The 27,502-nt window shown below is 36.2% G+C and overlaps 1 protein-coding gene across 2 annotated transcripts in view; it reads right to left on the reverse strand.

Moving 5' to 3' along the window:
• FNBP1L (formin binding protein 1 like) overlaps nucleotides 1-27,502 on the reverse strand; it is a 120,895-nt gene that overhangs the window by 35,322 nt on the left and 58,071 nt on the right. For both annotated transcript variants that reach the window (XM_082670602.1, XM_082670601.1), the window contains exons 2-4: nucleotides 17,069-17,184; nucleotides 1,736-1,789; nucleotides 306-453 (exon numbers count right to left, since the gene is read on the reverse strand). In XM_082670602.1, the coding sequence (XP_082526728.1) occupies nucleotides 306-453; nucleotides 1,736-1,789; nucleotides 17,069-17,184 (318 nt within the window). The remainder of the gene's footprint in view (nucleotides 1-305; nucleotides 454-1,735; nucleotides 1,790-17,068; nucleotides 17,185-27,502) is intronic.

Genomic DNA, 27,502 nt, shown 5'->3' on the forward strand with positions numbered 1-27,502 from the left:
TTTTCATTTTCAACTATCTAAAAATGTAAAAACCATTCTTAGCTCATGGTAACTAGGAAACAAAAACAGGCAGTAAACTACATTTGTCCCACTGGCTGGAATTTAGCAAACCTCAGTCTTAAATCCAAAGGATCACAAATTAGCAAGAATGTCTTGAGATAATTTTAGCCAGAAGAAATTTAGAGAAATAGAAAACCAGTTTATGCTGTATGACTATACATTATTTTAAAAAGCAAAGTAATTACTTCATTTCTGTGAAAATATTTCATATACTATTATAACTGTATAAAAATGACAAGAATTACCATTTTTCTTTCAGTTTTCAGATCATGAGCATATCTCATTAATTCACCATAAACTCTGTGCGCCATTTCTTCTGCTACTACTTCTCGCTGTCCTGCATAGTCATTTAACTCGTTAAGGATGTTAAAAAAGGCTATACACGAAGTAAACCTGACAAAAACATATTAAAAATGGTGAAATTTATTTTTACTTTCATTATAAATGTTTTTGTGAGGTACAGATTGAGCCTGATACTTAACAAATTTTAACATATTCAACCTAAATCTCAGCTACTAGCTCTAAATTAACTTTGTATGAAAAGAATCCTGCTTAAGCTCAAGTTGTACATGTTTATATATCTTCGGGCAGTCTTAATTTATAAATAAAAGGATATTTGGGGTCAAAAAATAATAAGAATACTACCTGCAGGCTCTTTTAGCATACTGGAATCTCTTAAGTTGCCAATTAACTGCCCTGAGCTTGGGAATGAACTTGGTTGGATTCCTAGGCTTGGCAGCTGAACCTATTACAGAGATGATATGCTTGCTCTAGAGGACAGAACCTGCCAATTATACCACTCAAATGCATCTCGATGGGTGATCTACAGAACAATTTTGCTATCAGCTCTGGACACAGCTGCCTGTATGCCTGCCCACATCCTGAATGCAATTGAAGTGCCGCTATGGTTGGCACCACAGAGGGGTAAGAAGGGGCAAAAATAAGGGTAAAAAGAATGTGTGTGGAGGGAAGGAGAGAAACAAAGAGAATCACTGTATTAAAATGTATAGATCTACTTGAATACACTGCCAGAACACTCTTACATAAGCTGAAGGTGGACAGCTCAGCTAGGACTCCATTAACACTAAACCTGAGAATCCTCTAACAACTGACAATTACACACAAAGTTGTTTTAAGTCTAGTCTCCTTTTGTTTCTGCATTTTACAACTATCCATGTATCCCCCTGTTTAAGAATGCCAAAAAGCTCACAGGCAAAGGTTTGCTCATAGGCAAACCTTTTATTCAGAGTTCCAAAATTACCCTGAAAACCTTATTCCTTTTCATTAATCCTTTAAACCAACCAGCCAAATTGTTTTACTACCTGTAAAAGTAAAAGCAAGAATCTAACAAGCTGACAGCTACAAAATAAAGTATGGAAAAAAAAACCCTTTTCTTCTGGAGACTACATCATTCAAGTGGAGTCCCAATCCACCTATTACTTAGAAATCACACTTCAACTATTCTAAAAAGCTATTATCAAGCCCCCTGAAGTATGCAACCTCATAAGAAAAAACAGTAGTTTCCTCTTTCATAAACATTATGATTTTTTATTAAAATAAACTTTTAAAAATCTTTATAAAAAGCTAATGGCATAATATTTATTTTACTAAATAACAAAAATATAGGTCTTCTTTTAAAATTTAATATGCAACCATAAATAGGTATATAATTTACCTTGGCTCTTCATCTTTGGTGGACCGTTTGGGACAGTACTTCTTAACCAGATTTCTATAGGAAGAAGATTTTTTAAAATTTACTAAAATACTGTTGTTGAAATTCAAATACTCTGAAAGTTTCCAATTTCATTATATCAAGAATTTAATGATGTAAAAAAATTAAGACAGCAACATGATTGCCTATTACCATCATAATAGACAATCATTACTTACATTTTCTCCTTAAAATACTGATTCCTGTAGAAAGAAATGTTATTTCTATGTTTATACGAGTGTAATAGTAACAATTTGGTTGATTATGCTATCAAACTAAAAAGAATTAAGAGGAAGAATAAAAAAAACAAAGTACTCAGTATATGAAACAAAGTACTCAGTATATGAAACTGAGTTATGGCAGAAAGACACGTATTTCAAGGAAATACTATCATTATTTTCTTTTGTAAATCAGGGATTATAATACTAACTAAGGTAAAATGTAAACAGATGCGGACCCACTACAGGATAAAAGAATAGTTCGTCAGTATCCTCTGTAACTCTACTTTTATATGAAAATCACTATGTGATCCTTAACCTTCTCTTTCTTTAGGCAAATGAATTAATTCCAATTGTAACTTTCTCTGCCTGTATCTATGTCCATTCTTGACAGTCTCGGACTAGAATGCTACCTCATTTCATCTTTGCAAAATCAGAGGCAGACAAGCACATGGACTCTGGAGTCAAACTGGACTACGTGCGTTTTGTGCGGCTTCTGTGTGACCCTGGGCAATTTACTCACACTCTTTGTGCCCAGTTTTCTATAAATGGTGATACACAGTACCTCTAACCCATAAGGTTATGAGAATTAAAGTAGACAATATTTGCAAAGCATTAACCACAGTCCTTTATACCACGCTCCTGAAAATATGATCCATGGACCAGTAAAGGTCCAGACTCCTCATTACCTATCCCACAACAAGCTAAGAACAGAAGTTGAGAGTAGTTTTATAAATGTTGAATCTAACAGTAAAAAAAAGTAGGGCCTGTATTTCATGTCTCCTTTTATGTCATTTTTTTCTAGCATTAAATTTTTATTGTATTTTATAAAAGCATCAGTAGAAACTTTAAAAGAAACTAGTCCATCATCACAAATAATTTGAGATGTACTGGTTTAAACTATAATATCTATGGAAATCAGCAATTATGAGGTAACTGATTAACTTATTATGGTTATAACCACAGTCTCCAACCTATAAATGGGTTGCATGCTGGAAATTACTTTTAAAGTCAGTGATTTTCAACCATGAGTCCCTGAATTACTTTAAATAAAAACAAGTCAATGTTGGGCGAAGAACATTCCAAAGAGCAAGTAGTTTCAAATTCTGAACATAATTTTGTATATCAACATTTTAAGCATTGTTTAGAGTTATAGGCTATAATTGACATTTGTTGTCTATGCCTACCTGCATCACTCACTACACTTTTTTATTCTGTAACAGTTTGTAGCAGACATATTTCTGCTCATCAAAGAACCCTATTGGGCTTCCCTGGTGGCGCAGTGGTTGGGGGTCCGCCTGCCGATGCAGGGGACACGGGTTCACGCCCCGGTCCGGGAGGGTCCCACATGCCGCGGAGCGGCTGGGCCCGTGGGCCGTGGCCGCTGGGCCTGCGCGTCCGGAGCCTGTGCTCCGCAACAGGAGAGGCCGCAGTGGTGAGAGGCCCACGTACCGCAAAAAAAATAAAGAAATAAAGATCCCTATTATTTCACACATTTTCCAGCACACTTGCAGTTAGGCAGAACCATGTGGCTAATTCTGTATAATGGGCTGTTAGCTCTGTGTTATGTACCAAGCTAAAGCATTATAGTTCACGCATAAACGTCTGGGCTTCTTCATTCCCTGATGAAGCAACTGTGGAGGCTTCATGTTAAGATCAAGGTGAAAACAGTATGGATTCTTGAGTTACCACATGGACTACTAGAGTTATCACCTAGCCTTGTGGCTGACTTTGCATGAGCAAGAAATAAGCTTTTGCTGCGTAAAGTCCCTGAGATTTGGGAGTTATTATTCTAGTACAGCCTAGCATAACCTAAACTACAGCTCCTCTATTGTCACGTCTACGTAATTGTGGTGGGTTGGTCACATGTAACAGTCCAGAAACACTTATTTGATCCAGGCCCATTAATCCAGGCCAAAGTCAATGCTAAAATTTCTGTTGAAATTCTTGGTAAGATATGTTTTTTCTTTTTTTTAATTTTTATTTTATATTGGAGTATAGTTAACAATGTTGTGTTAGTTTCAGGTGTACAACAAAGTAATTCAGTTATACATATAAATATATCTATTCTTTTTCAAATTCTTTTCCCATTTAGGTTATTACAGAATACTGAGCAGAGTTCCCTGTGCTGTACAATAGGTCCTTGTTGTTCATCAACATGTTCTCTTTATGCTGAAGCTAAGTTGATAGGACACAATCCTGGAGGCCCCACGTGTAAAGAGCCTACTTGGGTATTAAATCAACAGAAAGGACAACAAAACCAAGAGAAAAAGAGAGAAATTTTTACTTTTCTGAGTACCCAGATCCCTAAACTTTTCAGTCAAATAAGCCATAAATTCCTTTCTTTGCTTAAACCAATATGACTTGGGCTTCTGACACTTGAAAGAATTATGACTACTACCACAGATATTAACACAAAAGTCTTAACGTACTCATAGCTTAAACACAGCATAAACAACACTAATTTGAACTCTAGCTTCTGGGAGGAAGAGCACAAATACCACAAGAGGGAAGGGGAAGAAGAAAGTAATATTACTTTTACCTTTTGAGCATGCACAGTTAATCCTCAGCAATTTTTTAAAATTTGTCTTGCCTCTCTTATGTAAAGTCACCCATCTATGGGAAGCTCTTCCCAAGCCCCAATAAAGCCCTCAGAAACCATATACAAACCACTAAGACTCCATCCAAGCCTACCCTGCCACTAGAAAAACTACAGCATGGTCCAAAATGTTCTTGTACTCCACTAAATCAAAACTTCTATTCTAGGAAAACATATGCCCTAGAAGAAGACACAACAAATTATTAATAGTACTCATTTCTAGGGAGAGGGGCTGGGAAGTGACTAAAATTTAAATGTGTTACAGTGATCATATACTGTTTTTTAATTTAAAAACAAATTAATGATAAAAGCATACCCAAAGAATTTATCCCCTCAAAGCAGCTGATCTCAGTTGGGCCTTCTAAGAAAACAGTCTGAAGTCGGCAAAAATACACACCAAGGTGTGACTGGTTACTAAGTCCCACAAATCCTTGCTTTGAATTTTTAACATAATATGCTTATTAGGTCAAATAAATCTCTGGCTTGTCTTAAATATGTAAGTGTAAAACAGGCAGGTTCCTCCTAAACTAAAAATATTTTAGGCAATTCATCTCTCTCAAGAAATCTGCCCTTAGAACCCTCTTGCACTGCTGGTGGGAATGTAAATTGATACAGCCACTAAGGAGAACAGTATGGAGGTTCCTTAAAAAACTAAAAATAGAACTACCATACGACCCAGCAATCCCATTACTGGGCATATACCCTGAGAAAACCATAATTCACAAAGAGTCACGTACCACAATGTTCACTGCAGCTCTATTTACAACAGCCAGGACATGGAAGCAACCTAAGTGTCCATCTACAGATGAACGGATAAAGATGTGACACATACATACAATGGAATATTACTCAGCCATAAAAAGAAACAAAATTGAGTTATTTGTAGTGAGGTGGATGGACCTAGAGTCTGTCATACAGAGTGAAGTCAGAAAGAGAAAAACAAATACCGTATGCTAACACATATACATGGAATCTAAAAAAAAAAAAAAGGTTCTGAAGAACCTAGGGGCAGGACAGGAATAAAGATGCAGACGTAGAGAATGGACTTGAGGATACGGGGAGGGGGAAGGGTAAGCTGGGATGAAGTGAGAGAGTGGCAGGGACATATATACACTACCAAATGTAAAATAGATAGCTAGTGGGAAGCAGCCGCATAGCACAGGGAGATCAGCTCAGCGCTTTGTGACCACCTAGAGGGGTGGGATAGGGAGGGTGGGAGGGAGACGCAAGAGGGAGGAGATATGGTAATATATGTATATGTATACCTGATTCACTTTGTTATAAAGCAGAAACTAACACACCATTGTAAAGCAGTTATACTCCAATAAAGATGTTAAAAAAAAGAAGAAGAAATCTGCCCTTAGAACCCTCCTACACTGTTGGTGGGAATGTAACTGGTACAGCCACTACTGAGAACAGTGTGGAGGTTCCTTAAGAAACTAAAAATAGAGCTACCACATGATCCAGCAATCCCACTCCTGGGCATATACCGGAGAAAAACATGGTTCGAAAGGATACATGCACTCCAGTGTTCAATTGCAGCACTGTTTACAATAGCCAAGACATGGAAGCAACCTAAATATCCATTGACAGATTAGTGGATAAAGAAGATGTGGTACACAATACAACGGAATACTACTCAGCCATTAAAATGAATGAAATAATGCCAGTTGCAGCAACATGGATGGACCTGGAGATTATCATACTAAGTGAAGTAAATCAGACAGAGAAAGACAAATATCATATTATATTGCTTATATGCAGAATCTAAGAAAAAGATACAAATGAACTTATTTACAAAACAGAAACAGACTCACAGACTTAAAGAACAAACTTATAGTTATCTATAGTTATCTGGGGCGGGGGAGGGGAAAGGTGAGGGGGAGGGATAGACTGGGAGTTTGGGATTGACATGTACACACTGCTGTATTGAAAATAAATATCCAACAAGGACCTATTGTCTCAGCTCCGTACTCTGTAATAACCTAAATAGAAAAAGAATTTGAAAAAGAATAGATACATGTATATGTATAACGGAATCACTTTGCTGTACATCTGAAGCTAATACAACATTGTTAATCAAACTATACTCCAATATAAAATAAATATTAAAAAAAAAAAGAAAAAGAAATCTGCCCTTAGTGTCAGTTTCCCTAGGCTACTGTTTTTGAAATTTTCCTCTAAGTCCAGAGATTCTCCAAGTAACCAATTATGATAGCAGTTTTTATATGTAAGACATGTTTTGAATAGCATGTTATGAATCAGGAATTAATTAAAACCAAGTTTTATACAGATACAATACATATTATAGAAATTATAATAGATGTCATAGATAAGCTAATACTTTGTTTTGATGTGTGTGTGTTTCATCCATGTTTTCTAAGAAACTTAGGATCATGCACTATGGATACAGAGGAATTAACACTCTTCCTTCAGTAGCCTGAGAAGGCTTCTAAATGTAATGGGTTTCTCCAAATATTATAGTATTCTCTATATATCCTAATTGTATATGTGATATTAAATATATCATACTACTTAATTTATATTTAAATTGCTGATTTTAATATTTTTTACCCATTCTAGTTTTGCCATGTTTATATGAGTTTTAGTGAAAATTATAAAGTATTCCAAATAATTTCTCAAAACTTTAATTCATTTTTATTTAAACTACATTTTACAGTTAAATGATGAGGTACAAGATACCTCAAAAAATTTTAAGCAGAAAATCACCTCTATACATTTTCAATCTTTCAACATTTGAGAGGCTCTGAGCTCTAATTACTGTTTAACAGGTGATCAATACCATATTTATTTGTAAAATGGGACACAAATCATACTATGGCAGAAGGGTAGTATTAGATATCTGAGACTGACTAGTATCCCTTTTCTTAATTGCTGTCCCTATATCTAACGGTTAACATGCTTAGGAATTACCAGATTAAGACAAACGGCCCTATTTGTGGGCCTCAGCTAAGTGATCCAGAGATAGAAAACTGAATCTGGCTGGGCCAAAGAATTCTCTTACTGGAATTTTTAAGTGTTTGTACCTGATACAGCTTTGAGATCAGTACAAGAGCTGAATCTCTGAGACATAAAACTGAATGGTGGTGAGTATATTTCCTGCCATGTGGAGAAAAAAGGCCAGTCTGCACTGAAAGAATGAAGCCAACACATAAAAAGAAGCCCAAAAAGGAGCGGGGGGGGGGGGGGGGGGGGGGCGGGGAGGAGGGAAGGAGGGAGGGAGGGAGGGAGGAAGACAACAAAGGTCTCTGGCTCTCTGGCTGTGTTTCAGATCCTGACTTTTTTTCCCCTGTGACCTAGCTGCATCCCAGGACTTCCAGCAGCTGAACAGTTCAACCTCTTCTTGAGCTCAAGTTAAAAAATCAAATCAATTAAAAAAATCAAATTAATAAAAGATATCAATAAATAAATCAATAAATATCTCTTCTCAATAAATTTACCATTAAACAAAGTAGCTCACTGGGGTTTCCAACACTTACAGACACAAATCTTTCCTTATAGTAAAAAACTGAATGTAAAAGATATCCACATACAAAAGAATGAAGCTGTACCCCTACCTTACAACCATATAAAAACATTAACTCAAAATGGGTCAAAGATCTAAACGTAAGAGCTAAAACTATAAAACTCTTAGAAGAAAACATAGGAAAAAGTTTTACAACATTGGATTTGGCAATGATTTCTTGGATGTGACACCAAAAGCACAGACAACAAATGAAAAAATAGATAAACCAAACATCAAAATTTAAAACTTTGTGCATCAAAGGTCATGATCAACAGAGTGAAAAGGCAACTGTGGAATGGCAGAAAGGATCTGCAAGTCATATATCGGATAAGAGGTTACAATCCAGACTGTATAGAGAACACCTAAAACGCAATAATAAAAAAACAAACAATCCAATTTAAAAAATCGGCAAAGAATTTGAATAGCATTTCTCCAAAGGTATACAAACGGCCAGCCAAGCATATGAAAAAATACTCAGTGTCACTAATCATTAGGGAAGTGCAAATCAGAGCCACAAAGAGATTTCTTACACCCATCAGAATGGCTACTGTCAAGAAAAAAGAAACAAAGAAAACACCCAAAAAATATTAAGCGTTGGCAAGGATGTGGAGAAATTAGAACCCTTGTGCACTGCTGGTAGGGATGCAAAATAGATCAGCCACTGCAGAAAATAGTATGGTAGTCCTCAAAAAAATTAAACATAGAATTACCATAAGATCTAGCAATTCCTCTTGTAGGTATATAGCCAAAGAACTGAAAGCAGGGACTCAGATATTTGGACACCATGTTCATAAAATCATTACTCACAATATGGAAAAGGTGGAAGAACCCCAAATGTTCATCAACAGATGAATGGATAAACAAAGTGTGGTATTATCTGTACAATGGAATAATATTCAACCTTAAAAAGGAAGGAAATTCTGATACATTTCCCAACATGGATAAACCCTTACAACATTATGTTAAGTAAAATAAACCAGTCAAAAAAAAAATACTGTATGATTTCACTTATGCAGTACCTAGAGTAGTCAATTTCACAGACACAGAAAGTATTAATAGAATTGCCAGAGTCTAGAGGAAGGGGAAAATGCAGAGTTGTTTGATAGGCAGAGTTTCAGTTGTTCAAGATGAGTAAGTTCTAGGAATTGGTCACAGAGCAGTACGAATATACTTAATATACATATTTATATTTCAGCTTGAGATAGAGCTGAAATACACACTTAAAAATGATTAAGAGAGTAAATTTCACGTTAGGTACATTTTACCACAATTTTAAAAAATTGAATGTAAAAAAGTGATTACTACAAGTAGTATTAGACAAATTCTGAATACTGTATTTGTTTTTTTAAGGGACATGCTTCATTCTCATTATACCTCTACTGGTGGTAAATGGCGAAATAGACCGATAACAAGAAGAAATAAGAGGACTTAAGTATTTATGCCTGAAAGACCTAGAAGAAAAACCAAACAAGCTTCAATGGATGTGAAGGTAAACAAAGTATTTCATTTCTTAAAAATGCCAGTTCCTAATTTTGCTTGATCTTTAGCCTGTCAAGGATACACAGTATCTAAAATGTGAAGGGGACTATGCATTTATGGTATCAGCTTCATAGTCTATACCCAAAGAATATATTCAACAATTCATTGCTATTTAGGATGTGATAGGCATAATAATGTGATCTCTAATCAACCTGCAAATCTTCCAGAAGAATATTTTCAGGCATGTTCAAGACAGAAAAGAGGAAAATTATTTTATTGCTCAATTTAGACTGAGGAAGGAGCAGATTGGCACAGACTTAAGTATTATACTTTTCGGAGAAATTTTGTTCTGCAAGTTGATAACTTCTGTTTTCCTTCTAAATATTAGATTCTTAAAGCAGAACTATGTAACACAGTCCTAGCTTCAAGTCAGCAGCTTAATCTATCTGATTTGTCTATATTTTAAACCTAGAGGATGATGAAATAAACATTTTGTCACATTTCAGACACTCCTATACAATTCAAATGGCTAAACAAATAACTCAGAAATAAAACTATTAAAGGCATTATGAAAGAGCTAAGAGATTAAGTGATCTATATAGCCAACATCATTGACAACCTTCTTATTTCTTTATAGTTGTTTAAACAAGATCTTTAAATCCTTTTCACTGGAAAGCTCACTATCAAAATGTTTACCATAACTGGGTTGAACTTATTTTCTTTCTTAAGAGCTTTATGTTTTACTTGTTAGGTTCTGCTTCATTTTTTAAGGAAACAGTTTAATATAAAAATCAGGAATAGGCTTCATGATTCTTGTTAAGGTGATGAGCTTGAATTTCTTGACTAGTAAAGCAGTAGAGTTCATTGATTGAATCATTCCACAAAAGTTTACTGCTGTATGCTGACTACAGGGCAAGTACTCTACAGGTCTTAGAAATAGGACAACAAAGATCAACAAACTCTGTGAAGATTAAATGAGATCGCATCCTACATAAACTGAAAATAACAAACAACCCTATTGCTGCAAATGTAGGTTAGTAGTCTGGTGGATAATTAAGTTGAGGGTTGGGGGCATCTTTTAGGTATAACAGAATGAACTGAGATAACATTAGAGCTCCATGGCACACAAAAAGTACAAGGATAGGAGCAGAAAAAATGCCAATGATCGAAAAACAAACAGCTAGAAAACTGAAAACAAAAATAAATTTTTTAAAAATATAAAAAAACAAATGAAAAACAAAAATACCAAACAGCTAAAATATTGTAACGATAAGTATATGAAGTCCAAATCAAACATATCAAGAAAATATAGTTATATTACATTAAAAAAAGGTTCTCCAATTGTCATGCTATTTCCTCTCCTCTGATAAACCACCAAAAGAAAATAGCTAATAGAGTTAAGGAGAATATTACAGGCAAAGAAGCAGAGAGAACTAACATTATGCTATCCCTAGCTCCAATTTATAATAGGTTATAGGAATAATAAAAGTAAAAAGCATTTATCTTAAATTCTCATAATTAAATTTTTAAACTTCCTTAATGACAAGTACATTTTCTTAAAAGTAAGGACTTCTAAAATGTTAACCTTTTATTTTAACCTGTTCTTATCTTTATGGAAAAAGATACAACTAGCCCTAAATTTATGAAGTACATAATTTAATTTATATTTAATTAAATTTCTATAATTTAATTGTTTATAATTAATTGTTACATTATAAACAGATGTGTTAGTTGGAAAGAGTATGTTATGTAGTTTTTAGATAATTTATTATTGTCCCTAGTAAAATACCTTAGAAACCCAAAGATGTCTCAATGGCACTAGGTACTGGTGATAGAAAAATATCCTCTTCAATGAGAATTAGTCATTCTCCCTATGCTGAGAGGCAGCACCAAGTACTCAGACTCTGCAGCCAGATTTGAGCCAGCTAGCTCTTTCTTCACCTCTCTGTAACTCAGTTTCTTAATGTATAAAGTAATACCAACATCTCATTGGGATTTTATGAAAATGAAATAAATTATAAGATGTGTAAAAGCACTGAGAATAGTGCTGGCACATTAAATGCTATGTTAAGTGTTAAGTAAATACCAAAAAGTGCTTGTTCTGTGCCAGAGACTATTCTAGAAGTTAGGAATAAGCACTGCACAGAACAAACAAGAATCTTTTTCCTTTGTGGAGTTTATCTTTTATTAGGGAGACTATTTTCTAGAATTAAGAGGCAAAAATTATTTAGCCAGTAAGTCATCTGCATACAGGCACCTAGATATGTACCAGGCAGGCTCAGGAACTCCCAGAGACTGACAAGAATGAAAGAGTTCCCACAAGATCCATTCTATGAAGAAAATTAATATAGGGAATAGTTGCTCCTGCTTGTATCCAGATGCCAGTCTTAGGGTTTACTACATTAAGCAGTTTGATCAAAAACTCAGGGAAGACCAAAGAGTCACAAGTTAAACAATGGCCAACCAAAGAATAAAAGTAATCTCTACTTTCCACAAGTCAGTACAAAGATGAGCTCCCTAGGTTCTTCGGAGACTAAACAGTGGGATAGGAATAGAAAATTCTGATAAAGAGACATGAGAAAATAAAGACTAAATAGAAAATAAAAACTGGTTTTATTTGCATTATTCTATATCTAAGCCTATTCTAAATATTTGGGACAGCTCTTAGTAGAGCAATCTCTTCACATTGATGTATATGACATAAACTCTAGTATGGATAGAAAGCAGTACACGGTCAAAGGTTCACCATATAGTTAGAGATCCTAATTTCTAAACTAAAGTGAAACACAGGTCATTCAATTATTTATGCATTCAACTTACATTCACTCAGCTCTAGAGGTACCAGCTATGTTGCCAGGGTTGGCAAGGTACAGAAATAAAAATAAGATCCAAGAAATTTGGAGAGATTTCTGTTCTGGTTAAGGTAAGAGTAAGTTTTAGGCTTCCCATTGTCCAATCTATTTCTCTCCCAGTACCACGCTGTCACGATTGAGCCAAAAAGGAATGATCTGGGGTGGAAGTAGGGGAATATAATTTCATGCAGCAATCTCTATGATAGAATTTAATGCTGTAATTATTTTTACTAGAAAAAAATGATACATACTATTATCTATATAGAGCTTCTTTTTTCACTTAAGAAAATTTAGTCAATCTCTGTCATAGAAATACAATATTATAAATTTATCAGAAGAATGACTGATTTCAGTTTTTTATGTCCACAAACAAAAAACATTCTACCAAGTGATTCAAAGTCCCACTTATTATCCATGGATAATGGATAATGGACATGGACCATTAGTCCCACTTATTATCCATGGATAATGGACATGGTTCAATTGTTTTTTGTTTTTTATACAGCAGGTTCTTATTAGTTATCCATTTTATACATATTAGTGTATACATGTTAATGCCAATCTCCCAATTCAACACACCACCAGCACCACCCCCTGCCACTTTCCCCCCTTGGTGTCCATACGTTTGTTCTCTACATCTGTGTCTCTATTTCTGCCCTGCAAACCGGTTCATCTGTACCATTTTTCTAGGTTCCACATATATGCATTTATATACGGTATTTGTTTTTCTCTTTCTGACTTACTTCACTCTGTATGAGTCTCTAGATCCAGCCATGTCTCTACAAATGACCCAATTTCGTTCCTTTTTATGGCTGAGTAATATTCCATTATATATACACACACACACACACACACACACCTTCTTTATCCATTCATCTGTCAATGGGCTCAACTGTTTATGACTATGTCTCCAAACATGATTAGATGCTTTATTTTTTTTATTCCTGTCCTCAAACCACTACCAAAAATGAAGCAATACCAAACTAAAATAAAATTAAACCAAAGCCATCAAAACAGAAGACAGAGAATAAACTAGGAGTGCCAAAATTATACTGCAAATTAAATTTATGCAAATAAAAAATATATATTTACAAAAAATATATTGCAAAATTTAATCCTGCAATATATTTGAAATGTAAATGTTTAATATAGTTGAATATAGTTGTTTTTCAGGAGACAAAAGAGCTGCCTCACTATGAAAAGAAACTGTCCTCTGCAGTAGCAAAAACAGGAGGGAGTCAACCAAAAGAATTTTTCCCATTAAAGAAGAAATAAACAAGGTACACTTCTTCCCTTTGGACAAAACAGATACTATAAAGAGTAGCTGATAATCCAGTCATTTACTAAGCATTCATCCAAAGCAGCAAATCTCAATGTAGAGAAAGGGAAGGGAGTAGATGGTTTTCAAGTTACACAAGCCTCCTACCAACTTTTCCTTATTGGAATTCCTCAACACCTTCCAATAATCCTGCTCTTGCTGAGAATCACTGCAAGTGAGAGCCACTGTTAGGATGAACATGTACTAAATTTCTTTAGTCTGCTGGGACAGAAAAAAGATGCACATCACTTAACCTGAGCGTCTGTACATGACAAAACCTACTTTCTCACTATAAAATTATATTTTCATATCATGGAATTGTGGGTTCTAGCCACTCCTGCTTCAAAGAAGTGGTGTTAAAATCTCTTTTTGCAAGTTAAGTGAAAATTATAACCGTTATTATCAGTCACAAAACAGAAAGGCAAACAAGTGTGCCATTTGATTACAGTCCTGTTACTCCGGTAAAACCTTGGCCATCCTGAAACTCTTGAGGCCCAAGTTATTTTGGACAATTAAACATTGCAGAATGCTGAAGGTTTACCTTATAAATTACCAATTTTTATTCTATAATTTGTGATAGGATTCTTTTGAAATATACCATCTTCTTTGCTTAAGATTACACAATTGTTGAAAAGACTTCAATAATTAAAAAATACAAGTAAAAAGTGTAAGTTCCTTCCCTTCTCATCACCCCACTCTCATTCCTCAGAGGTAACCAGTGTAAAACAATTTGGGGTGTACCCTTTTAGACCTCTTCAGAATACATACAAATTTTACACATAGCTATATACTCAAGCTCAAGTAAGCAAGGAGGTCTTGTTGTACATTCAGTTCTGCAACTTGCTTTCTACACTGACAGACTGAGTAGCCTTTTAAATATGCTGCTACACCTGACTTTTTCAAATTGCATATTCCACAGTATTTTTCATCATTGCCTTACTGACAGGTACCTTTAGTCTGGAAACAATTTTTTCATCTGTTGTTTGCAATCTTTTAATCTTTTCTTTATTATTTGGCACTTCACACTGCCATAACATCACTGTACTGTCTGTAGCATTTTCTTTCTTCACTTCTATTGGAATACTTAGAACCCAGAAAACTTTAATGTGCTAGAGTTGAGATCAAATTATAAAGTAAATGAGGGAAATTTTTCATTGTTTACACATGAATACATTTTTTTATTGTTATTTTAACTTTTCAGAGGTCCTTAACGCTTCCAGATTCCTGAACGGTAAAGTTCCCAAGTCAAAACTTTTGGACAAGTAAAATATCATCACAATTATTATTAATATAGTAGGTTCCCTGTTTATATTTTCATACAGAAATTCCTTGGTTTAAAAAAAAATAGGGGGCTTCCCTGGTGGCGCAGTGGTTGAGAGTCCGCCTGCCGATGCAGGGGACACGGGTTCGTGCCCCGGTCCGGGAAGATCCCACATGCCGCGGAGCGGCTGGGCCCGTGAGCCATGGCCGCTGAGCCTGCGCGTCTGGAGCCTGTGCTTGGCAATGGGAGAGGCCACAGCAGTGAGAGGCCCGCGTACCGCAAAAAAAATAAATAAATAAATAAAAAATAAAAAAAAATAGGAAGCAAACGGATCATGAAATTAGCATGATGCTACTATTTCAATAGATGTCATATTAGTAGTATGTATATCATTATAAACATAAGTAACCTATTCATCATACTAGTCTATTTCATCCCTACACCCAGTCAGCTCCTTGCATAAACTGCTATAAATGGTGGACATATGTGGTTTATCACTCAAATATCCCCCTTCCTTCTGTGATCCACTACCTTAAATTTCTTTTGGGCACCTATCCCTCCCCCAACCATTAGCTAGAAATCAATCTAATATTCTCATTTCGGTGAATTGTTCAGGATAAGCATATAATCTAACCAGGGCCAGCAAGACAAAAGGAGACTTTTGCTGGGATTTCTGGAGAAAAGAAGTTGATACACACTTGTACTCTGCTCTCCTTCCATCTTCTTCCTCTCCCTTTCACTTTCTTCTTTCCCCCTTTCCTTCCCTCTCTTCTCCCCCAAATGCACAAAAGAGAAGACCATCATTCTTCCCCAGGATGTGGGGGTATGAAGATACGAAATCTAGAGCTATGGGGGTAAAAAGGATGGTACTGAATGAAATCTGAGGATAAAAGCAACAAGGGGAAGCAGAGCCAAGAAATGGCGCCTAGACACATTTGACCCATTAGTCAAAATATGTCTACAGACTTTTCACTCATGTGTGCCTTGTGGGTTGTATTTTTCTGTCACTATGCAATATAAAGAATCCTAACCCCTACAGCTAGAACCTTATATTGTTGTCTAGTCTTCAAGCTTCAAACACCATTTTTATTGAATACGTTGCAGCAAAACTACTTGTCAGGTTGTGGTCTAACGACGATTTTCTGCTTAAACAAAATCTTAAGACAAATTCCATTTGAGATTAAAATTTTCCCTTTAAAACTTTTATCTCCTAACACATATTCCAAAATCACTTTCATCAGTAATATCTATCTATCTATCTCTTTATTTATGGCCGCGTTGGGTCTTCATTGCTGTGTGTGGATTTTTCTCTAGTTGCGGAGAGCGGGGGCTACTCTTCGTTGTGGTTCACGGGCTTCTCATTGCGGTGGCTTCTTTTGTTGCAGAGCACAGGCTCTAGGTACATAGGCATCAGCAGTTGTGGCTCGCGAGCGCTAGAGCACAGGCTCATCAGCAGTTGTGGCTCGCGAGCTCTAGAGCACAGGCTCAGTAGTTTTGGTGCACGGGCTTAGTTGCTCCACAGCATGTGGGATCTTCCCGGACCAGGGATCGAACCAGTGTCCCCTGCACTGGCAGGCGGATTCTTAACCACTGTGCCACCAGGAAGTCCTATATATCTAGTTTTTGACAGAAACTCAGCTCATCACACTCACTTTCTAAGTGTTCGAAACTCTAAAGAAATGAGAAACTGGAGAACTCTTCAACGTTTTGCAAAGATTACTAAAGCAAAAGGTTACAGGGGAATAAAACTGTAAAGCACAGAATACCCAGGTATTTCTTTTTCCTGGAATATTGCTTCCTGATTTTATGACTTTAAGTATCTTTCTGGAATGAAAGCTACTCATGATCTAGCTAGCCAATATTCCTTCTGATACTAGGCAATGATTTAATTAAATTAGTCATTAAAACAAACCAGTTAGCTAATTCAATCTAACTCTGATGACAAACACAGAATTTAACCTCTGGTATATCACATTTATCTAACATCCAACTATTTAAACATGTAATTTCATTTCTGAGAACTGAAAAAAAAAATGTAACTTACCTCAATTGTTTTGCATAGTTCTGTTCAATTTCTATCCTCTCTTTAACAAATTTGGCGTATCTTTCCAAGAAGTCAATTCCCCATTGTGTATGCTTGTCTAAGCTGTCGAACTGATCCTAGAAAAGGAAGGTAAAATCACACTGAAAAGTCTAAAATTTTATTCACAAATATCTTAACCAGCTTCTGTCCAGGCGATGAGGTATGAAAAGAGAAACTTAGGCTCTTCTGCTGGTCCCCACCAACCCCATCCTTTAAGGCCTAGACAGAAATAGGTTCTTCAGCATAAATCATGCTATTTTTATGCCTGAGTATCTTTACACATGTGGTTCCCCCTGGCTGCAACACTCTCCACAGATCATCTCCTTTCAATTAACTCTTTATTCCTCCTTTGAGATTCAGTTCAGGCATTATGTCCTACAGAAAATGAGGCACTATGTCCTACAGAAAATGGCCCTAAAAATCTCAGACTGGGCTAAGTGGTCTTTCTCTAACTCCCCAAGGTTCCCTATAAATTACTGTCTGTTCACTTGCAATACTATATTGAGAGCAGAAGCCATGTATTATTCTACTCTGAACTCCTAAGGCACAAGCACTATGCCTGGCACCACAGCAGGCTCTCAGTGAAGAATAATTTGAACAGAATCAAATAAACTTGGGTTCAAATTCTGGGCTCTGCATGTTTACCATATATTTTGACCTTGGGCAAGTTACCAAGGCTCTTTATACTCTTTCCATCTTAAAATGGGAGTCCCATCACATACCTCAGTAGGATTATACTGATGTCATAAAGTGTTATACAGTGCAGTAAACATGATACTAACACATAAAAATCACTGTCCTGAAAGGCTCTTTGCCTTCAAAAGATATCCCCTTCTACCTGAAAAACCATCATTTCCTATTCTTCAAGAATAATCTCCATATTGGCTAATAACTTGGTGCTCTCTACATCTCCCATATCAAAAATCTGTAATTCTGGCAAAATATTCAGATATCATCCCTTTCTATATCTCTAGTTGTTTTATCTTTCCAAATCATCCATGGTTTAATCACATGTGCTATTTACAAATGAATCATCTCAAAATCTTTGCCTTTTATCTCTTTCCCTACCTTAAATCATTATAAAATTCTACCCATAAAGGTAAAGTCTATCTAAACAGAGATAGAATTCATCTAGCTATCATAGTTTGGTATTACTACTCTAATTCTATTCTTTCATGCATCTTTTTCATTATTATTTGGCTACCAAAGTAGATTTGAAAACAGCAAGAGAATGCACTGCTCAGTAAACTTAATTGGTGTATTAGTAATATTTCCCATTATAAACTGGAATTCTATTTCAAATTGAAAAACTCTCAACAACACAACAAAACATTCCAGAAAAAGAATAGTCTAAAGCTGAAACAATCATCCTTCATTTTCCAAAATGCTTCAAAGGCTTCTTCCCATCATCCTCTTCATCAAATTTTATATTAAACTTCCTTTATCTTCTAGATGAAATCTCCAAAAATTTTTATTATATACCCTAATCAGTAAAAATTCTGAACAAATACCCCTATATGTATATTTATCTATAAATTATATATATACTATTCTATTGTTATTATGAAATCCACAAAAATAGAAATTTTAAAAAGAAATGAAAATGAAATAAACATTTTAAATAGCTTTTTGAAACTTATTTAACAAACAAACAAAAGCCCTGGGGCCATAACTTTTTAAAATATTAACAATTTTAGTGAGAGCAATGAATTCAGCATGCTTCATTACTTCTAAAATCTTGGTTTAATACTTAATGGCAAAGCAATCTGAAAGCCTTGGTTCTAAACTGGAACATTTAGATTTAGTGGTTGTCACAGCTGGGGAAACAAATGACACCTCACAAAGATATAAGATTAAAAGGTCTAAATGGAAAAAGTCCACTGTTGACTATACCTTCCAATTCCTTTTTATGCAAAAATTTGGCTTAATCAGAAAACACTGCATCTTTATATTTTTAACAATAATTTCAGTGAAGTTTTAAACTCTGCTGAAACTGACTGTAATATGATTTTATGTGTCAATTTGGCTGGGCCACACTGCCCAGATATTTGGTCAAATATTATCAGATGTTTCTGTGAAGGTGTTTTGGAATGAGATAATATTTAAATTGCTTAATTTGGAATATGTAAAGCACATTACCCTTCATAATGTGGGTGGGCCTCATTCAATCAGTTAAAGGACTTACTAGAACAAAAACTGACCTACCTCCTTCAAGAAAAATGCTGCCAGTAGGCTGCCAACAGACTGTCTTTGGGCTAGAACTGCAACTCTTCCCTGGGCCTACCTTGCAGAGTTTGGACTTGTCAAGCCTCCAAAATCATGTGACCCAATTACTTATAAATCAATTTCTCTCTCTCTCTCTCTCTCACACACACACACACACACACACACACACATCCTTGGTTCACACTGACTTTAAAACAAGCAATAAATTTCTTTTAATGTTTTAAGTGTGCAGATACAGTAGTTGCAGGTGACATCATTTTTAGCAACAAAATTCTACAATGATGAATGCATTTCCAAACATTCATCATCAAAATTCTTTTTCCATAGCTCAAGTTTCTTTGGAAAAGTAACTATACATTCACTACTAAAGTTTCCCTTTTATCTTGAAAAACCAGATTTTCTCAAAAGTACCTGCTAGGAAAGCATATTACTAACAGCCACTTATTAAACATCAACAAATTAGAAACAACAGGAGATGAACAGCAAACCTGTGTGAAACAAAGTTTTTCAATAGTCCCTCACCATTTCATTTGGAAATACTGTAAAAAGTCTACTATATTTCAAAGGTATTATTTTTATAAAATTAACCATAATAAAAATATGCTGTAATATTCTGTGGACTTCTCACTTTAATTTCCTTTGCTTACCTATAAATGATGAAGTGAATAAATTGCAACCATATCCCAATTTCCTTTTTAAAGGAAATTATTAATGCACTGCTTTATCAGTGGTTATTACATGGTTTTTTCATAAAACACTGTTCAAGTCACTTCCTTTTGAGAATAAATCTTCAACACATCTTTCCTTTAGTGGTTCACAAAAACAGTACTTCAAAATATAATTCATTATCAAAACAGAATCTAGCAAACGTTGTAAGCTGAGATATTAGAAATATGTGTACTATAATAAACTGTATAGCAAATTTTCAGCATATAATTTTTCCTAAAATATATTTCTTTACTCAACAAACAGTATTTGTTGAGATCATTAGTTAGTCACCATGTTGTTTTACACATATCACCATTTTTACCACAAAAGGAAAAGTAAGGACATTTTTAATAGCATGCTTTTTTTTTTTTCCCCACACCACGATGTTGCGGGATCTTAGTTCCCCGACCAGGCACTGAACCTGGGCCCTGGGAGTGAAAGTGCAGAGTCCTAATCACTGGACACAAGGGAATTCCCAGCATGCTGTCTTTTACCATTAATTCTGAAATTTCAAGAGGATTCCAGTCAGTCAGGTTTACTGCAGCATTATTCATAATAAGCAAAAGTTGGAAACCACATGTCCATCAACAGATGAATGGATAAACAAAATGTAGTGTATACGTACAATGGAATATTACTCAGCCTTAAAAGGATATTCTGACACATACTACAAAATGGATGAATCTTGAAGATATTATGCTAAGTGAAATAATCTAGACACAAAAGGACAACTACTGAATGACCTCATTTATGTGAAGTACCTAAAGCAGTCAAATGCATATAGACAGAAAGTAGAAGGTGGTTGGTTCCCAGGGGCTAAGGGCAGGGAAGAATGGGGAGTTACTGTTTAATGGGTAGTTTCCATTTGGGAAGATGAAAAAAGTTCTGGAAACGGATGGTGGTGATGACTGCACAACACTGGGAGTATACTTAAAGCCAACAAACTGTACGCTTGAAACGGTAAACGTAATGTTACCTATATTTTACTACAATGAAAAATATTTGTCAATAAATTCAAGGAAATTTAGTACAGTCTTCATTGGTTATCACATGATTTTAAGCATCACTTTTAAAAAAAGAGCAGAGGTCAGGGTGGCCAAGGTGCCAGAGTAGGAAGGCCCTGAGCTCACCTCCTCCCAAGGGCACACCAAAATTACAACTATTTACAGAGCAACTATTGATGAAAAAGACCAAAAGACTAGCAGAAAAGATCTACCACTAAAGATATAAAGAAGGAGCCATAATGAGACAAGTAGGAGGAGCAGAGATGCAGTACAGTCAAGACCCATAGCCCCAAGTGGACCCACTTGGATATATAGGAGAATAATTACAACTGCAAAAGTTCTGGCCAAGGAGCCCCACATTGGGATCCCCAGCCCAGGTGTCCTGCACCAGAAATACAAGCATCCAGAACGTTTGGCTTTGAAGGCCAGTGGGGCTTACTTTCAGAGAACCAGAGAGCTGAGGGAAATAGAGAAACATCCACTCTTAAAGGATGCACACAAAATCTCACACATTCCGGGACCCAAGGCAGAAGCAGTAATTTGAAAGGAGCCCAGGTCAGAACCTACTGTTAATGTTGGAGAGACTCCTAGAGGGGTAGGAGGCAACTGGAGCTCACCCTAGGGACATAGACAATGGCAGAAGCAATTTAGGGGAGCTCGTTCTACCATGAAGACATTGGTGCTGGCAAGTGACATTTTGAATCCTCCCTCTAGCTTATTAGCAGGGACCTGACCCTGCCCAACACCCTCTCAGCACCAGTACTGGGATGCTTCAAGCCAAGCAGCCAGCCAGGCAGGGATACAGTCCCACCTAACAGCAGGCTGACACCAGCCCCGAGAAACCTTAGATCCAGCCCCAAACACAAGCAGGCCAGCACCAACTTTGCAACACTTCAGACCCTGCAGCCAGCCATGTCAGGAACAGTCCCCACACACCAGCAGGCAGACAATAGATCTGGAACCCCAGCCCCACAACCACCCACGTGAGAACCTAGCTCCACCCACCAGTGGGCCAACACTAGCCCTGGGACCACCCAGGGCTCTGCGGCCAGAAGCCTCATTATCCAGCTCCACCCACCAGTGGTTGGCAGTCTCTGCACAAGGCAGGGCCTGGCAACCAACCAGACCAAAGGCAAACCATGCCTACCAGACCACCCAGAGTCGTCAGCCCACCAAAACAGAGGGACCCACACAGCCCATATAGTGTTTACCACTGGAGCATACAGCTCTGGTGACCAGAGGAAAGTGTGCTGCTGGGATGCACTGAATGTATCCTACAAAAGGCCACATCTCCAAGGTTAGGAAGTGTAACCAACTTACCAAACACACAGAAATAGAAACAGTAAGTTAGTCAAAATGAGGCAAGAGAGGAGTATTTTCCAAATGAAAGAATGAGATAAAACCCCAGAATAAGAACTAATTGAAGTTGAGATACGCAATCTAGCTAATAGAGTTCAAGGTAATTATGACAAAGACGTTCAAAGAAATTGGAATAATAATGGACAAAGAGAATGAGAAGTTAGAAGTTCTAACAAAGACTTAGAAAATATAAAGAAGAATCAGAGATAAAGAATACACTAACTAAAAAATATACACGGAAACAACAGTAGATTAGATGATACAGAGGAATGGATCAGCGAGCTAAAGGACAGAGCAATGGAAATCACTGAAGCTGAAGAGAAAAACAAACAAACAAAAAGAATAAAAACAAATGAGGACAGTTTAAAAGACCTCTGGAACAACATCAAACACACTAACGTTTGCATTAAAGGAGTCCCAGAAGGAGAAACAAAAGCGAGAAAGTGGCAGAGAACACATTTGAAGACACAACAGCTAAAAACATCCCTAACCTGAGAAAGGAAACAGACATCCAGGTCCAGGAAGCACAAGAGGATTAACCCAAAGAGAACCACTCCAAGACACACTATAATTAAAACAGCAAAACATAAAGAGAGAATATTAAAAGCAGCAAGGAAAAAGCAACAAGTTATGTACAAGGGAACTCCCATAAGGCTATCAGCTGACTTTTCAGGAAACGCTCTGCAGGCCAAAAAGAAGTGGCACAATATACTTAAAGTGATGAAAGGAAAAAACCTACAACCAAGAATACTCTACCCAGCAAGACTTTCATTCAGATTTGTTGGGAAATAAAAAGTTTTACAGATAAGCAAAAGCTAAAGGAGTTTAGCACCACCAAATCAGCTTTACAAGAAATGTGAATGGGACTTCTCTAAGTGAAAAAGAAAAGGCCACAACAAGAAATATAAAAATTATGAGAGGAAAAATATCATTGGCAAAGGCAAATATAAAGCAAGAGTATAAATAAATAAATAAATAAATAAAGGATATTAAATCAACCACATATAAAGCTAGTAAGAAGGTTAAAAGACAAAGAAGTAAAATCATCTATATCCACAATAAGTAATTAAGGAATACACAAAACAAAAAGATGTAATATATGATGTCAAAACAGTAAACGTTGGGGGGATAGGGGAAGTAAAAATGCAGAGTTGTTAAAATGCATTCAAACTTAAGAGATCAGCAACGTAAAATAATCATACATACATATATATACACATACAGATTTCTACATATAAACCTCACAGGAACCATAAACCAAAAATCTACAATAGATACACACACAAAAAAGAAAAAGGAATCCAAATACAGTATTAAAGACAGTCTTCAAACCAGAAGGGAAGAGAGCAAAAGAAGGAGAGGAACAAAGAAAGAACTACAAAAACAACCAACAAAATGGCAGTAAGTACATACCTATCAATAATTACTTTAAATATAAATGGACTAACTGCTCCAATTAAAACACTCAGGGTGGCTGAATGGATACAAAAACAAGACCCATATACATGCTGCCAACAAGACTCACTTCAGATCTAAACACACACACAGATAAAAAGTGAGACAATGGAAAAAGGTACTGCATGGAAATGGAAATCAAAAGAAAACCAGGGAAGCAATATTACATCAGACAAAACAGACATAAAAACAAAGACTATAACAAGAGACAAAGACATTACTTAATGATCAAGGGATCAATCCAAGAAGACATAACAATTGTAAATATATACTCAACTAACATAAGAGCATCTAAGTACATAAAGTAAATATTAACAGACATAAAGGGAGAAATTGACAGTAACACAATAATAGTAGGGGACTTTGACACCCCAATTACATCAAAGGACAAACAATGAGACAGAAAATCAATAAGGAAACATTGGACTTAAATGATACATTAGACCAGATGGATTTAATTGATATAGAGAACATTCCATCTGAAAGCAGCAGAAAACACATTCTTTTCAAGTGTACATGGAACATTCTCCAGAATAGATCACATGCTAGGCTTCGAACAACTCAATAAATTTAAGAAGATTAAAATCCTATCAAAAATCTTTTCCAACTACAACACTATGAGACTAGAAATCAACTATAAGAAAAACACTGCAAAAACCACAAACACGTGGAAGCTAAACAATATGCTACTAAACAACCAATGGATCACTGAAGAAATAACAAAAAGAAATTTTAAAAATACCTGTAGACAAGTGAAAATGAAAACACAACAACCCAAAATCCACAGGACACAGCAAAAGCAGTTCTAAGAGGGAAGTTGATAGCAATACAAGCCAACCTCAGGAAACAAGAAAAATCTCAAATAAATAATCTAACCTTACACCTAAAGGAACTAGAAAAATAAGAACAAATACAACCCAAAGTTAGTAGAAAGAAAGAAATCATGAAGACCAGAACAGAAATAAATAAAACTGACTTAAAAAAAAAAAAACGAAACTAAGGGCTGATTCTTTAAAATGAAAAATAAGACACTAACCAGACCTATGAAGAAAAAAAAAGAGAGAGAATGAGGGGGTCCAAATCAACAAAATCAGAAATGATGAACAGATTTCTAGGTACGTACAATCTCCCGAGACTGAACCAGGAAGAAATAGAACTATCAACAGACCAATTACCAGTAATGAAATTGAATCAGTAAACAAAAAACTCCCAGCAAACAAAACTCCAGGACCAGATGGCATCACAGACAAATTCTACCAAACATTTAGAGAAGACTTAACACCTATCCTTCTCAAACTGTTCAAAAAACTACAGAGAGGGCTTCCCTGGTGGCGCAGTGGTTGAGAGTCCGCCTGCCGATGCAGGGGACACAGGTTCGTGCCCCGGTCCGGGAGGATCCCGCATGCCATGGAGCGGCTGGGCCCGTGAGTCATGGCCACTGAGCCTGCACGTCCAGAGCCTGTGCTCCGCAGCGGGAGAGGCCACAGCAGTGAGAGGCCCGCGTACCACAAAAAAAAAAAAAAAACTGCAGAGAAGGAACACTTCTGAACTCATTCCATGAGGCCACCATCACCCTGATACCAAACTCCCAGACAAAAATATCACAGAAGAAGAATATTAGAGGCCAATATCACAGATGAACACAGATGCAAAAATCCTTAAAAATACATTATCAAACCGAATTCAACAAGACATTAAAAGTATCATACACCATGATGAAGTGGGATTTATCCCAGGGATGCAAAGATGGTTCAATATCCACAAATCAATCCATGTGATACACCATATTCACAATCTCAAGAATAAAAAAAAAATCATATGATCTTCTCAACAGATACAGAAAAGGCTTCTGACAAAATTCAACACCCATTTACGATAAACTCTCAACAAAGTGGTATAGAGCAAAAACATCTCAACATAATAAAGGCCATATATGACAAGTCCACAGCTAACACACACTCAATGGTGTTCCTCTAAGATCAGGAACAAGACATGGATGCCTACTCTCATCACTTTTATTCAATATAATATTGAAGTCCTTGACACAATCAGACAAGAGAAAGAAATAAAAGGAATCCAAACTGGAAGGAAGATGTAAAACTATCACTGTCTTCAGATGACATGATACTATACATAGAAAATCCTGAAGACAGCACCAAAAAACCACTAGAACTAACTAATGAATTCGGTAAAGATGAAGAATACAACATTAATATACAGAAATCTACTGCAATTCTATACACCAACAACAAACTATCAGAGAGAGTAATTAAGAAAACAATCCATTTACAATTGCACCAGAAAGAATAAAATACCTATGAATAACTCTAACTAAGGAGGTAAAAGACCTTAACTCATAAAAGTATAAGACACTGATGAAAGAAACTGAATACAACACAAACAAATGGGGAAGATATACCGTGCTCATTGATAGGAGGAATTAATACTGTTCAAATGCCCATACTACATAAGGAAATCTACAGATTCAATGCCAGGCCTATCAAAATACCAATGGCATTTTTTTTCACAGAACTATAACAAACAATTCTAAAATTTGTATGGAAACATAAAAACTCCCATACAGCCAAAACAATCTTGAGAAAGAAGAACAATGCTAGAGGTATCATGCTCCCTGGCTTCAAAGTACACTACGGAACTACAGTAATCAAAACAGTATGGTAGGGACGTCCCTGGTGGCATAGTGGTTAAGAATCCGCCTGCCAATGCAGGGGACGTGGGTTCGAGACCTGATCCAGGAAGATCCCACATGCTGCGGAGCAACTAAGCCTGTGTACCACAACTACTGAGCCTGCACTCTTGAGCCTGTGTGCCACAACTACTGAAGCCCATGCACCTAGAGCCCGTGCTCCACAACAAGCCACCACAATGAGAAGCCCGCACACTGCAACAAAGACTAGCCTCACTTGCCACAACTAGAGAAAGCCTGTGCGCAGCAACAAAGACCCAACACAGCCATAAATAAATAAATAACTAGATAAAATTTATTTTTAAAAAAACAGTATGGTTCTGGCACAAAAACAGACACAGATCAATGAAACAGAACAAACAGTCCAGAAAGAAACCCACCCTTTAATGGTCAATTAATCTTTGATAAAGACGGCAAGAACATACAATGAAGAACAGACAGTCTCTTTGATAAATGATGTCGGGAAAACTGGACAGCTACATGCAAAAAGTCAAACTGGACTACTCTCTCATATCATGCACTAAAATTAATTCAAAATGGATAAAAGACTTAAATGTAAGACCTGAAACCATAAGGCTTTGAGAGGAAAACGCAAGCAGTAAGCTCTTTTATATCAGTCTTACTAATATTTTTTTTTTGGATATGTCTCCTCAGGGAAGGGAAACAAAAGCAAAAATAAAACAACTGGGACTACATCAAACTAAAAAGCTTTTGCACAGCAAAGTAAACTATCAACAAAATGAAAGAGCCACCTACTGAATGGGAGAAGATATTTGCAAACAATATATTAAATAAGGGATTAATATCCAACATATAGAAAGAACTCATACAACTTAAGATAAAAAATACAAACAACCAAGTTTTATAAAAAAGGCAGAGGATCTGAATAAACATTTTTCCAAAGAAGACATACAGATGGCCAACAGGCACACAAAA

The sequence above is a fragment of the Grampus griseus genome (genome assembly GCF_964374135.1).
Source record: "Grampus griseus genome assembly, chromosome: 1".
Taxonomy (NCBI): Eukaryota; Metazoa; Chordata; class Mammalia; order Artiodactyla; family Delphinidae; genus Grampus; species Grampus griseus.